Source organism: Colius striatus, chromosome 2, assembly GCF_028858725.1.
Source record: "Colius striatus isolate bColStr4 chromosome 2, bColStr4.1.hap1, whole genome shotgun sequence".
Lineage (NCBI taxonomy): Eukaryota > Metazoa > Chordata > Aves > Coliiformes > Coliidae > Colius > Colius striatus.
In genome coordinates this window covers 30,936,917-30,952,371 of record NC_084760.1, presented here as the reverse complement: position 1 = coordinate 30,952,371, position 15,455 = coordinate 30,936,917, and the positions used below count along the sequence as shown (strand labels likewise).

The 15,455-nt window shown below is 35.3% G+C and overlaps 1 protein-coding gene across 2 annotated transcripts in view; it reads left to right on the top strand.

The window, feature by feature from the left end:
- The window catches only part of KIDINS220 (kinase D interacting substrate 220), a 75,515-nt gene that overhangs the window by 27,078 nt on the left and 32,982 nt on the right, over positions 1–15,455 (top strand). For both annotated transcript variants that reach the window (XM_061989801.1, XM_061989802.1), the window contains exons 12-22: positions 1,184–1,361; positions 1,892–2,056; positions 3,397–3,576; positions 3,901–4,066; positions 5,033–5,184; positions 7,812–8,101; positions 9,478–9,618; positions 10,232–10,475; positions 10,635–10,723; positions 11,748–11,892; positions 13,344–13,506. In XM_061989801.1, the coding sequence (XP_061845785.1) occupies positions 1,184–1,361; positions 1,892–2,056; positions 3,397–3,576; positions 3,901–4,066; positions 5,033–5,184; positions 7,812–8,101; positions 9,478–9,618; positions 10,232–10,475; positions 10,635–10,723; positions 11,748–11,892; positions 13,344–13,506 (1,913 nt within the window). The remainder of the gene's footprint in view (positions 1–1,183; positions 1,362–1,891; positions 2,057–3,396; positions 3,577–3,900; positions 4,067–5,032; positions 5,185–7,811; positions 8,102–9,477; positions 9,619–10,231; positions 10,476–10,634; positions 10,724–11,747; positions 11,893–13,343; positions 13,507–15,455) is intronic.

Below are 15,455 nucleotides of genomic sequence, written 5' to 3'. Positions count from 1 at the left end.
AATACATAAATATAAATTAATTCCTACCATTGATATATTGATTTTTTTTTTGTTTATTTGTTAGGAGTCTTTTAGCAATGAAAATAAAAAAATCCAGGTCAGGAATAAAAATTTCACAAACATGAATACTAATTTGTGATACACTTCAAAAAGAGCATTGAGTGGTGGTTACTTGTTATTGCTACTTGATTTTGATTAATAGGCATGGCAATGTCAAGGACAAATACAATGGTTTGTTGCAGTCCTCTTATGTGTAACCTACTTTGGCTGTAAACCTTTTAAATATGGGTACACTTATTTGATACTTTTTTAACATCTTAGTATTACATTTTGGGGAAATAAGTAATACTGTTGATTAATAAGGAAATTTCTACTGGAAAGCTTTTTGAAGAACTCTGAGCAGAGATGGATATAATTCTGTCAAGCAGTATATTTTATGATGGAGCGCAGCATCTCCCTTATGATGAAAGGCTGAGGGAGCTGAGGCTCTTCAGTTTGGAAAAGAGGAGACTGAGGGGTGATGTCATTAATCATTACAAATACATAAAGGGCAGATGTCAGGATGGAGCCAAGCTCTTCTCAGTAATGGCCAATGACAGGACAAGGGGCAATGGGTATGGGCTGAAACATAAGAAATTCCGAGGAGACACTAGGTAGAATTTTTTCACTGTGAGGATGACAGAGCACTGGAACAGGCTGCCCAGATGGGTTGTGGAGTCTCCTTCTCTAGGGACACTCAAAACCCACTTGGACAAGTTCCTGTGTGACCTACTCTAGGTCGCCCTGCTCTGGCAGAGGGGTTGGACTAGAAGATCTTTCAAGGTCCCTTCCAACCCTTCAGATGCTGTGATTCTGTGATTTTGTTCTAAACAAGTCTCTGAATTTGCAAGTATATACTTGTTCCTAAATAGACACTACAGTTTTCACAAACCTCAAGATACTGCTATTTTTATAAATGCTTAACAAAGAAGATAGAGCCTTTGATGTAGCATTCTTAGGACTGCCTTTTCTTAAATGATTAAAATGTTTTTTTCAAAAGGAAGAAATGCTTGCTGTAAGGTGTTAATCCTGCTGAAAGTATCTTTAGATGTATTTCAGGTAAAATAATACATTTGAAGCTATGTGGAACATATTGTCTATTGATAGTCTTAGGGATTCATGTCGGTTTTTCACTTAACTGCAGAAAGGAGATACTCCACTTCATATTGCCATTCGTGGAAGAAGCCGTAAGCTTGCTGAATTACTCTTAAGAAATCCGAAAGATGGTCGGCTGCTTTATAGACCCAACAAAACTGGAGAAACACCTTACAATATTGACTGTAGCCACCAGAAGAGTATTTTAACACAGATATTTGGAGCCAGTAAGTATAAGTATTTAATTTTACTTTTTTTTGGACCACTTATGTATTGACAATCCAGGTTATTCAAGTCTGTATTGGAAAGTGGCCACTGTTGAGTTTTTTTAACATTGCAACTAATAGGAGAGCTTTAAAAAAAAAAACAGCAAGAAAGTTCATCTTTCTAAAATCCCAACAAAGGTTGAATGTACCTTTTGTTTTTGACTTCTGACATCAGGTACTGTGTAACTTCTGTTGATCCTTTTGTTTTACTTAGATCTTGCTTGTGTAGGAATTAATTTTTTTGGCTTTGCTGTGGTTTGAGATTTTGTTTGAATCTTTTGTGTAAGTGCCAGTAGCTTTGATAATTATATAATATTTATGTGGATGATTTAAAATTCCTTTGAACAAGTATGTACCAATAGGAACAGCTAGTATATGAGAGAAATATACATACAAATATAGCCAAACCTGTTGTGATCTCACACATGAAAACTGTCATATTGAAGAGTTTTCTTAAAGTAAAGTTCTGTAACTTAGTATTCGTATTACAGGACACTTGTCTCCCACGGAATCTGATGGTGACATGCTGGGTTATGATCTGTATAGCAGTGCTCTGGCAGACATTCTGAGTGAACCAACCATGCAGCCACCTATCTGTGTAGGCTTATATGCACAGTGGGGAAGTGGAAAATCTTTCCTACTCAAGAAACTGGAAGGTAAAATTTGATTTAACATTTTCTGTAGATTCAAATCTGTCCATGAAAAGCATCACGTGGCAGCCATTCATCTATATAATGTTGCATCCAGTCTCTGTTTCTGTAATGAAAGGATTTAAATGTTAGTGTGGTCAGTTCATCCATAGGTTGCTTTGTTAATTTATATGGTGTTAAAACAATCTTTTGCTGTCTACTTCTCAGTGGGTTTCCTGCAGCAGTGAATTTGCCTTTTAGGTGCTGTTGAAATGTGGCTTACTGAGGGAGATGTTTGTGTGTTGAATCGGGTTCAGATGTCTTCTGCTGCAGTATTTATTGTGCTTTTTTTCTTGAAGTTTAAGAACAAATTTCAGGCTATCAATATTTTTCCCTCTCTCTTGTATTTTCTTGGCTTCTAGTTTTCTTCCCCATTTCCCTTGCTTACTTTGCACTTTTTGAGCTTTCTGAAATGCCAGAAGAGGTCAAGTGCAGTATATGAAGAGAGTTATATTTTCACAGTGAAGCAGGCATCATATTTACACTTTCAGCTTTTTCTAACAAAGGATGTTTTCCTGAGATGTTCCAGTATAATTTTAAATACTTTACCAGTCTTGGTGTTTCTTACTTTCCATGATTTCTGTGTTTAAAAACATCTATATTAGTCAAAATGGGATCTCTGTGTTTACTTTGTTCACCTTATGTCCCATGTCATAACAAAAAGCAGTGTACATTTTAGACTGTGGTGTTTATTGTTAATGAGCCTTTATGTTTTCTAAACCGTGTTTTTTCAATATTTTCTTCCCGTTCCTCATTGATCTTTTTATTCTATATATGATATTTAAAGTTTCTAATTCAATAAATCCTAGGTAAGTTTCTTCAGGAATTCCTGTTACACTAAATATGAATCAACAAACAGAAACAGATACTGAAGCCTTTACACTGTACTGTTATGCCTGACTAAGGAAGATGTCTAGATTTCGTTGGTGGAGGTTTTGGATTTTTGTTGGGGTTGGTTTCTTAAAACTATGTGATGATTCTATTTTTCTTGGTGTTATATGTTTTAAACTTTTGAAGGAAGATATGAAATGGCATGGCTTGTAATATGCCTTTGAAAGTAGAAAATCTGCAGCAAGCAGCGCAAGTATTACGTATCTAAATTTCATTCATGGTATGGATGAAAAATAAGGGTTTTACATTAATGTGTGAAGAACTCAAGCATCATTGTCTCTTTTTTGAGTCAATAGGGAAAAGTTATGCAATCTAGTGAACAAGTGTTTCTTTTCAAAGGTGATCATTGTGATACTTTTTTACTTTCAATTCTAGAATGATTTAACATGTTAACGATCTTTCTTTTTCTGCTTTAGATGAAATGAAGACTTTTGCAGGACAGCAGATTGAACCTCTGTTTCAATTCTCATGGCTTGTTGTATTCCTCACACTTTTGCTGTGTGGAGGTTTGGGTTTATTGCTTGCTTTCACGGTGGATGCAAAGCTTGGAATAGCTGTGTCACTCAGCTTATTAGCTGTTCTCTACATTTTCTTCAGTAAGTTTTCTGTTACATGAAGTTGATGAAGGCTTTGTGATTCACAAAAAGTTGTACATGTTTTTGTAGAAAGTAGATCCCTTTCAGACTGTTTCCTTGTGTTTTGCATGTAGGTAGTGAGAGGGGATTCTTGAAAACAAAGAAGAATTTTATGTAACTGCATGATAATTGCTCTTAACCATTCTCATTTTTAGCCATAACTGTTAAGTTCTTTCAACTCCTTTTATGCAACTTTATGCCTTACCTGTGCAAACTTTATGTTCTTTCAGCTGTGAACAGACAAAAATGTAGCCATAACATCTTTTTTTATTTATACAATTTCAGCTGTAGTTTACTTTGGTGGCCGAAGAGAAGGTGAGAGCTGGAACTGGGCGTGGGTGCTGAGTACAAGACTGGCGAGACATATTGGTTACTTAGAGTTGCTTCTAAAACTCATGTTTGTGAACCCACCAGAATTACCAGAGCAAACCACTAAAGCTTTACCTGTCAGGTTAGTTATTTCATTTATTTACTCTCTAATGAATAATTTGGATTCACTCTAATACTTTTCAAACTGTACATATTAATGTGCATGTTTACTTTCCTGTGAAAAGCTGTCGAGAATCCTATTTGAAAGACAGTAGCCCTAGAAGATCATGTAGTTAAATTTTACCATGTGAAGAAGATGTAGTAGTGTTTTCAAGAAAAACTGTGACTAAGTGAGCGAAAGTTCCTGCTTTTAAGTATTTTGGCAATCATACTAATAAAAATTTGTAACACAAAATAACAATTCAGCTTTCTGCTGTAGCTTACTGTGTATTATGTTTAAATGCTTGTTTCACTGATTACTTCTGTTAAGGTCTTTTCCTTTCCATCTTGACTTTTTTCCTTTTCCTCTTCACTTTCTTTTTCCTCTTTCCTTTCGTCTCATCTTCCTTTTCCTTTCCTTCCTGTAAGTAAAGCTCAAATCTTCTAGTTTACCTGAAAGCAGGAAAATTTAGGCCACGAGTTTTAGATTTTTGTTTACTCATGTTGTTTAGGGACCTGTATTTTTTAGCCTCGTGGTGCTTTTAGGAGGTCTTGTTCTTCTGTATGGTTTTTTCAGTCCTCTGTAAATATTTGAAATAGCTCAGAATGCAATTTGAAAATACTTGTCAATATTGTATTTTGGCACCATAAAACATTTTAATGCTTTTACTGCTACCTGAGGTGCCACTAGTGATGTGATCTCTTTTATCTTTTTAAGAAATCAAATTTTAGACTAGAAAGTGAGGCAGAGGAGACTGGTACCAGAGAGGAAATAGCAATACTTCAGTGCCATGTAGAATTTCAAATTAATTATTTAATTATTTTACATTTTGTGCCACTTGCAGAAACTTCTAGCTCAGAGATGCTGGAAGACTCTTTTTTAAATTGTTTGCCAGAAAATACTTAAAGCTTTCCAAAGTACATAAAATATGGTTTTTGTCTCTTTCAGATTCTTGTTTACAGACTACAACAGACTGTCCAGTGTAGGTGGAGAAACTTCGTTGGCTGAGATGATTGCTACCCTCTCTGATGCATGTGAAAGGGAATTTGGTTTCTTAGCAACAAGGCTATTTCGAGTTTTCAAGACAGAAGATACACAAGGTTTTTATTACCTGAATGACATTTCCGATTATTCCGTTTCAATGCACTGTTATCAGGGGCTCTGTTTTTCACGGAACTCCTTTAGAAAATGTTGTAGCCATGCAGAAGTTCATACAGAAGGGGAAACTTTATGTATCATTTTGGAGACAAAAATGCTATTTGCTTTCTTCATCTTGATTTTATTAATATCCTAAATAGTATCTTCCTCAGAAATGTCAATGGAAATGTATATTTATATGACACTTTTTTAGATGTAGCATGGTATTTTTCCATATTAATAATGTCCCTGTGTCTGAGATGGGTAAAGGGAGAAGTGTACTTTTGTGTATTCCTAAGACAAATTTCTGTTTAGTTTATTAGTTTTTTATTCACAGCTTTCATGACTGTCCACTACTTACTCTTGGAAATAATAAATGTATAAAGTGTGTTGGTCTAAAGCCATAAATTGCTGATAAGACAAGATAACATATTGCTACTTGATTCAGATAGAACACACCTTTTTCTTGTGTCTCATCTGTGGATTTCTGAAAAAAAAAAAATAGGCAGCACAAAATATGATATTGTGAAGAAAAGGAACTCTTGAGGGTAACTTTAAATTCACAGAGGACATCTTTCTATTTTGAGTTCAATTTCAGTGAGTTACTTCTCATTTCGTTTTGACCTTGACCAGAACTTGAGGAATAAGTTAGATGCTGTCTTCTCTCACCAAGTGAAATATTTGGACTCTCCTATCTTTGCAGAGGGTGGAAAAAAACATACTGTGTGCTGAACACAACTTACTCTTAATTGTTTTTTTCTCAAATTCACTGAATGTTCTTTATGAAAGTGATTTGTGGAGTTTTTCATACTTAGTTCCATATTAGAAATTCTGCAGTTCTTAACCTCAGTGAAACAGATTTCATAAGGCTGTAACTTCTCCCAAAATTGATTTGACAATGGCAATGTAGTGCTGACTTCTTTGATTCTTTGCAGTAATTGTCTTTTTTGTTTTATTTGTAGTCTTATATTTCTCTTGTATTCCTTGGCTTCATCACCCTTCTGTGCCCTTCCTAATTATCTAATTGGTTCCATGCCCACTCCTCATTTTATCTATTTGATGATCTATTTGGCTATCTTGGGCATCTTCTTTCTCCGGTTGTTTGTAATTCAGGGTCATACATTTCTTGTCTGTAAATGTTTGTAGAAATCAATTACAGATTTCTTTTTAGTTGCCTATATCTCTAATTTTTGGTAGGTCTGCAAACTTACAGACAAGCCTATTCAATTGCCATTTCATTGTTGATGACTCCTGAGTCTCTCTAACCCAGGTCTATCTTTTTCTAGCTAGAGGAGGATCACATCCCTGCTTCAAAATGTCTAGAACTGAATGTAATTATAACTGAGCTGTTACTTTTCTCTTCTTGCCCCTCATTTCTGTCATGATGCGTTTCTCTTGCGTTGTCCTGCATCACAATCCAATCTGTTGGTACATACGTATGTTGGTAATGTGAAAGACCTTTCCAACTCAAAACCCAGCCTAGCATATTGTAAATGGGCCGTGTGAAAGCCCTGGCTATTCTTTCTATGTAGCATATTTAAAACTTCATTTTTCCATTCAGGTTCACACATGGACTTTTAATGTCGTTATTTTGCACCAGATAATTTCTGTGTTCTGTTCATTGTTATCAAGAAATGTGTACAGAAGTTGTGAATCTTCTAGATCCTAAAGGCAAAGGCTGCTACCTACTATGGAAGAAAGCTGTTCCTTTAATCACTGCTTTAGCTGTGCTAACCTCCAACTGCAGTATTCATATGTCACTTTCTTATCAATCCAACTGGAGCTGAGGTCTATATTCTCTTCCAAGGCTCTTGTGATCTCTCCAAACCTTACATACTGCGGTTCTTCCTCCTTTGTGTATGTTTTCGCATTCATAGAATCACAGAACGTTTGGGGTTTGAAGGGACCTCTAGAAACCATCCAGTGTAGCACCCTAATAAAGCAGATTCATCTCCATCTGGTCACATAGGAACACATCCAGATGGGTTTGGAAACTTCCAGAGGAGATTCCACAACCTCCCTTGGCAGCCTGTGCCAAGGCTCCCTCACCCTCAAAGGATAGAAGCTTTTCCTTATGTTTAAGTGGAACTTAACTGGAGCGTTCCAGCTCATGTCCATTACTTCTTGTTCCAGAAAGGATAGTCTCAAGTTGTAGCTTACAATATTGAGTTAGTTCTCCAATGGTACTGTAACTGTTAGGTGGTGTAAATATCATATTTTGTTTCAAACCAAGTGGTTACCAATTTATTTTCCTGGAATTGACTTGCATAAACACACTTTACTGAGAGATGTCACAAAAGAGGTGGCACCACTGATAGAAAATGTATTTGGTAAGCATCATTTCTATCCAGTGTGGATTTTGTAAAATAATGGAAATAAAATGTAGAGTAAAGGACAATTATCTACTTGATAATTTCTAAGAACTTTGGCAAATGGAGACAATTTTTTTTCGTATTTGGGTCTGAATGCTAACACTGCAGTACCCATTGTGCAAGTCAGTGTTTTATGAGAAGTAGGCAAGTTAATAAATTTTATAATCACCCGTAGTGTAATTTTACCTTCATTCTAATATCCAATACTTGTTTCCTAGGTAAAAAGAAATGGAAGAAAACTTGCTGTCTCCCTTCCTTTGTGATTTTTCTCTTCATATTGTCTTGTGTTGTTTCTGCGATTGCCCTGCTGGCAATTTTTAATGTAGAACCAGCCAACATGACAGTGAACGTTATTCTTATATCAGTGACCTGTGTTGTTGGTTTGGCCTTTATCTTGAATTGTCGCACCTGGTGGCAAGTGATGGATTCAGTTCTGAATTCTCAAAGAAAACGTCTTCACAGCGCTGCCTCCAAGCTTCACAAGTTGAAAAGTGAGGGTTTCATGAAGGTAAGCATTTATATCGGTTGGCCCTTAAAAGAACTGAAACAAAACCTCAAATGTGTTGCTTTTGAAGGTGTTGTGCTATTTATTTTATCAGGCCAAGTCTTGCAACATTAGGATGAACCTTGGTGAGGTTTTATTGAAGGAAATACTTAAGTTTCACTGGCAATTATGCTTAGTCTACAAGATCTGTCTGCTCAACTAGGAATGTTAAATTGGAATTGAGTTTTTCAATTTCTAAATCTTTTTGTTGGGAGGAAGGTACTAGGAAAACAGTTTTTCTAAATGATTAATATTTAGTAAAAACTTACTTTAGATCATAAGCTTAAAAAGAAAAACTTTTAAAATGCTCTAAAGGTGAAAAAAAAGCCTGACTTCAATTGCCTGCAGGACCTCTTTACTACAAAAGGAGTGATAGTACTGAAAGAACATTCCAAAGGGTTCACGTATTTCATAAAAAATGATAGAAAATACTGTTGTTTTGCTATGTTGTTCATCTAAACTACTAAAAAATGGTCCTATCAGGCAGTCATTGAGTATCCTGTATGCTCCTGAGTGAAAGTAATCTTAAGCATCTTGATACTTACCCCTTTAGATTCCAGCTAATACATTGTAAAACAATGTTGTGTAAGTATTTTGTAGTACAGAAGACCCTGTTTGTGTCTTGCTACTGTGCTTCTTCACAATTGTTTTTTAAGTGGTGTTTATCTGGCATAACTTCAGGCATTTGGGAATTAGGCTCAGCCTTTGCAATCAAAGGAGAGAACTGAATGTTTCCAGAGAGTTACTCATCAAGGTGAACCTAGTGATGAATAGATCAGATTTTAATGTCTGCCTATTAGCTGATGAATTAAAACAGGTGAATTCCACTTTTGTTTCTTTATTAAGGGTAATTGTCAAATGTGTAACCATATGTTAAAACAACTCATCAGACAGCCCATCCTGAATAGGAGTGACTGAGTGGTAGAGTAATAACATTATTTGCTTGGCTGGAAGGCAGAAAATTTTAGTGCATATTTTATGCAAAGCAATTTTTGAAGATTAGCTGAAGCTACAAATATTCTTGTTTACTCTTGACATTCGCATTTACAGTGTGTAAACATTCCTTTCTTTTTAAATAACGTAATGGAATTTAAATAAGGATAATTTGTTACAGTGAAGTGGAATATGTGATTATGCTGTGCACTTTTGTGCAAACAGGAAATTAAAACTTTAGAACTGACATTTTAGGACTTTCTCTTTCGGTATTTATGTTTATTTTCATAATCTTACTGAAATATTTTGGGACAAGTGGTAGCCTGCAAAAGGAATTACATGCATTTTTGAGAGTTCTAAGTACAACAGAATCTCTTTTTTTCCTTCTTTACTTTTCATTTTTACAGGTTTTGAAATGTGAAGTGGAACTGATGGCCAGAATGGCAAAAACTATTGACAGTTTCACTCAGAACCAGACAAGACTTGTTGTAATCATTGATGGATTGGATGCTTGTGAACAGGACAAAGTTTTACAGATGCTTGATACTGTGAGTTGCATCATTTTATACAGATGATCTCTGGATCATCTTTATGATCTCTTCCATAGATGAGCTCAGATACGTGCAGTTATGGTGTATTTTCTGTAGAAATAAGGCATATATACAGAGTCTAAATGTTGTAGTCTTTTAACCTCTGTATATGTTGATACAACTGCAATACTGAGAGCAATGGGCTTTTCAAGTTGAAAATTAAATCCCGGTAGGGCTGTGTGTGTTAATACTTGTGAAAAGTTTTTCTGTAATTGGATGTGAGTTATTGACAAGTACTATCCTGTTGAAACAAACTTAAATTTTCAGAGAGTTTTTGTACTTAAGTGCTGAATATTTTTTGGGACTAAGACATTGCTGCATGATACCGTCTTGGTGCTGACTTCCGCTATAACTACTACTGCTGATTTGTCAGGTGTGCTTATTTGTAATTGTGGGTGAGTTCCTAGTATTAGAGAGCTCACATTGAAGAAACTGACATCTCTATACATCTCTTCTCCTCTCAAGTTTATAATCAAACAGAATTAACATAAAATGTTAAGTCTGACCTTTACAGGCTTCCCAGTTACTATTAATTATTACCAGTGAGGTGTACTGTCTACTTTTTTTACAGGTACGAGTCTTGTTTTCAAAAGGCCCATTTATTGCGATTTTTGCCAGTGACCCACACATTATTATAAAGGCTATTAACCAGAATCTCAACAGTGTTCTACGTGATTCAAACATAAATGGACATGATTACATGCGAAACATCGTCCATTTGCCAGTTTTTCTGAACAGCCGAGGGCTTAGTAATGCAAAGAGACTGATGGTGGCTTCGACAACCAATGGGGATATTCCTTATACAGATAATGCAGGTAAAGTTATGCAATAGGATGATACAGGTTACAGACCCAGTACTCCAAAAGTATTTGGAATAAATTTTAAGCAATTGGCATATCATCAGTGTTTTTTATAGCTCAGTCAAATGTTTTATGAGTGGAGACAATGCCTGCCTTCTGTTTTTCTTTCCACAGGATTCCATGAAGAGATTGACAGGAGAGTTTCTCAGAACAGTCTTGGAGATGTGGCTAAGCTTGGTAGCAAAACTGCTCTCAATAGGCGGGTGAGAAAGATTTTTAGACTAAATGGAGATACTGGTAATACCTTTTTTCTTTTCTATTCTCTTATTTTTTTTCTTCAGTGTTTTTAAAGATGTCAGCCTGGAAGACTTACAAAACTGTTCTCACAAACTTAATATGAATGATCCATGTAGGAAAAATACGTGCTAAACCGATGCTCTGTCAAAGAGGACAAGTTTTCTTGCTCACTGAAGTTTTCTTTTCCCCAAATACTTAAATTATTTATTATTATAGTTATTGTTCATGGTTTTCTACATATATTTAAATATAGCTCTTTGAGAATGCTGAGGTGATACAGCATACTGGTAGTAGCTATGATCAATCTATGTATGTGTGTTTTGGAGTTCTGTGCGTAAGCACAGTATCACTTCATCACAGGGTATTCCAAGAAGGATCAGTTATTGAGCGAATGAAGGAATTTAGAATATTATAATAGTGACCTTTTACTGCAACATGTCCACCACACTTTCTTTCCTGCTTTCTGTTCTGCCTTCCCATTTTTATGTAGAATTACGATGAGGTGGAATAAAAAGTGTCTAGGAAGCAGTGAAAAGCAATGCAGTGTGTGAGGATTCTGAGGTTCTTGAGGTGGCATCATAGGTAGAGACTGGGGAACACTTCTCATAGAGGTACCTAATGTTTACTTTAAAATGCAATTAGTAAATGCATGGCATTAACTTTTTGTAGAGGCTGTGATTATGGCAATGCTGAAATTAGTAACCTTTTACAAAAATCTTACCAGGTCACTCTATCTTCCCCTCTTAGAATTAACATGAAATAAAATGTGTAACTCCTAGCAGTTCTTGGCTCATACGGAAATCATGTTCAACTATTACACAGCTGAATCAGAATTATATTCTGGTAAATTTTTATGGTAGTTTATATCAGCCTCACCGATGAGTATTCAAAAAGGTTCTATCTTTATAATCCATCAAAATTGAAGTATTTAAAATAGATACAAGTTTTTAATACTAGTCAGTATTTGTTACTTTTTTGTACCTTTGTCAGGATACTTACCGAAGACGCCAGATGCAACGTACCATTACCCGCCAAATGTCTTTTGATTTGACCAAGTTGTTGGTTACAGAGGATTGGTTCAGTGACATCAGTCCTCAGACCATGAGAAGATTGCTAAATATTGTTTCAGTGACGGGTAAGTGTGGCACGTTTGTGTACAGTAAGTGGTATCATGTTTTGGTTGCTTGTAGTTACACTCAGACTTTTTAATGTGTGGCTGAATTTTACAAGTCAGACCACGTGTTTATTTTTTTAAAAAAAATCCTTCTGAAGCAAATCCTTCTGACTATTCTATGTAGAACTAAAAAAAAAAAACCAAACCTGATATTTGTTTCACTTCAGTTGGGAGTCAAATGATTCTGGCCTACATTTTCTGAAAGTTTTATGTTTTTAATTTTTGATGTGAGACACTTTTTGGTTTTTTTAATGTGAACAAATGTGGTAGTACTTACATACTAATATAAGGTAAACTGTGAGGTAAAACCAGATATGCATCCATTACATTTTCACTGTGGATATTTGGAGTCCTTTTTCCCTGAATGTTTGTTTGGTACCGATGAAAGCATGTTATGACCTATTTCCCTTCAGCTAAATGCAATAAGACATTGTTATCATTTGCGGTTAAAAATGGGAAACAAGTTAATGAGGACTTACAGAAGTCTAATAAAGTCATGTTTCAATAAATGAATGGGAATTATTATTTACAGTCTTTTCTATTACAGACATTAAAAGGCACTAAATAGTCTTACAGCTAACTGGTAGTCTCTTAGCATTGTCATTGAAATTTGTAATATTGGCAAGTTACAGTGCAGATTTGAAAACATTAAAAAAATCACAATCAGTTATAAAAACAAATTAAAAAACCCTGAAAAAGTACTTTAGTGTACTATCATCTGTGGTTATATATGGTGATTTCATCAACTACTTCATGAGCAGAGCCTTCAGGCTACAAGTTATACATTTTCTCCAATATTAATAATGCAATTTTAGTAAACTTGGTACAATGCATAAACTGTAGCATTAACTTTTCTGCCTTTTTAAAAATTAACTTTATTTGTAATTTATACCCTGCCTTATCAGCTTAAAACAGTCTTTTGTATATAGTTTTTATTTTACTTTATTAGCTATTGAAGATGACAATTGTGTGTTTAACTTGTTTTTACTATATTTCATATGACAGTGCACAGAAGTTCTTTCACAATACTAGCATAATTTTTGTGTTTAGAGTGAGAAATTAATGCTGTGTGAAGTTTTTATGAGATTGAGTTTTGTTAAAGTAGCTTCAGATTCACCTGTAACAGGATGATAATAACTAGTGTATAACCCAGAGGTAAAGTTGACAATTTTGGAGATCATCACTTTCTGATTAATATTTGCAATGATTTTTTATTAATGTTGTCAAATTATTTTTTTAGATGAAACTTGAGATCTCAATTTTTAACCTATGGAGTTAAAAATATAGTACCAGAAAGTTCAGAGGTCAGGTTAAAGGACTTGGGTAGTTATTACTTTGAGAGGGGAAAAAGAGATATCTTTCAAAACGGAAAAAAATCCAGATTTTTCTTCCCTTTTTCCCTGTTATATTAGGTCGTTTGTTGAGAGCTAATCAGATCACATTCAATTGGGATAGACTGGCTAGTTGGATCAATCTCACAGAGCAGTGGCCATATAGGACATCGTGGCTCATCCTGCATCTTGAAGAGACTGAAGGTGTTCCAGATCAGCTGACGTTAAAAACCATCTATGAGAGGTAGGTGCTATTCTGGTATTCACCCTCCATTTTGGCTTCACATGGCTAGCGTCACAAATGTTTATGTGATGAGGTAAGTACATAACTCAGAATCATCAGGAGTTCTCGCTCCTGCTTTCCAGTAACCTTGCCGTAGGTATTCCTGATTTAATTTAGATTTGCCATATAGCATGTTTAATAATTATATATTTTCATTGTTATTGAAGAAGCTCATTACAGTCTTTTGATTGTAAGCATTGACAGCAATTGCTTCAGAGTGATTGAAGTCCAAAGCTATCATCAAGACCTAACAATCTTTGTGTTTTTTGATAAACCAAAGGAGGTATTAGACACCTGAATTTTTCTCATAAATGAGCACTCATAACTCCAATATAATTTACTGTTAACTCTGTAGTAAACCAACATGAGGAGAAGACAGGCAGAATTGAATATGAATGACTTACTTGGGTTCTGGATTATTTGTAGTTAGTACAGATACTTGAACTGTTGATACTCTGTGCCAGCTGGAGTGTGTCAGGGTTTAATAGTTCAGGTGTGGAGGAGATTCATGACTCCTGCTGCATTGTTTTGCTTCTTGCTATACAGGTTTGTGTTTGGAAGAAACAGAGGCATTTGAGTAGAGTGCCAATTCATAATGGATGGTTGTAAATGTATAAATTTGTAGTATATAAAACTAAGGTCAGTAATGTGCAGAAAATTTTTTTTCTTGGGAAGTGTGTTCAAGCATTGGCACAGGCTGCTCAGTGAAGTGGTAGAATCACCATCCCTGGAGATAATCAATGGATGTGTAGATGAGGCTCTTATGGACACGGTTTCGTAGGTGTTTGGGATGGCACTGCCTTTATGGTTGGACTTGATCTTAAAGGCCCTTTCCAACCGAAACAATTCTGTGAAACCTGTACTGTGTATTGGAAAAGAGAAGACGATGATCTTTTAAGCAAAACTGTTTGTGTTCTACCTGCAAGACCAGGAAAACAAGGAAAATGAAAAGAGGAAAAACATTCAGGATTTTCTCTTTAGCAAAGAATACCACAGATTATTTGCTGCAAAAATGATAAAGCTACAAGACTGAATTTCTTTTCTCTACTTAACTATAAAAAATAGTTTCATAATAACATTGCTGCGTGCTTGAGGAAAGAGTTAGTGTCACACTTAGCCACTTCTGTTGAACCTCTGTAAGGAGCTAAATACTTAATTACTGATATACTGACAAAGATGAGATCTCATCTGTCTGGTGATTTGGGTGATCATCTTTACCGTGTGCTGAATATGAAAAGGTCTGTGAATTCTTCTCTGGCATTATCTAATGCTCTAAAAATCCAGAATAATCCTTTCAGTGTCATTGTTATTCTTTTTATCTACAGCTGTTTGAAGTAACTTGGCCTAAGTATCTGTTTCTGTATCAGTTCAAAGTAGAGTGTTTGCTTTAGTTCTTCTTTTAAAACTTCAGTTTTTTGTTTATAAAGCAGTTTTCCCATTTGGAGTCTTTATGAATAGATACCAGAGTTGCTGTTCCTGTGCTGAGTTGGTGCTGTGTTTTCCCTGCCTTTTAATTCTGCAAGGATTTCTTTTTTAAAACTGTCAGTACTTCAGAACAAGACAAGGTTATATTTTCCCTAGGATTGAAAAGTTTATGTTGAACTACTTTTTATTGTGACAGTGCAAATTATTTTTAGGTTTTGCTGCATTTCTGAACTTGAAGTATGTGAGGAGAGGGCTGTGCTTTCTACATCTCACTTGGATGAAGGGAGTCTAAGTTCTGCGTTAGTGTAGAGTTCCACATGCAGTCATGTTCTCCATATAAGGAGAATGTTTTGATACTATAGATACTTTTCCGGTTTCTACAATATCATTTGTTTAAAAACTTGTGAATCACCAAGCTTCTGTTGTAGTGAGAACTCTCCATTGCCTTCCTTTCAGCTGCTGACTGTGTGGGCCGGAGGGTTAAA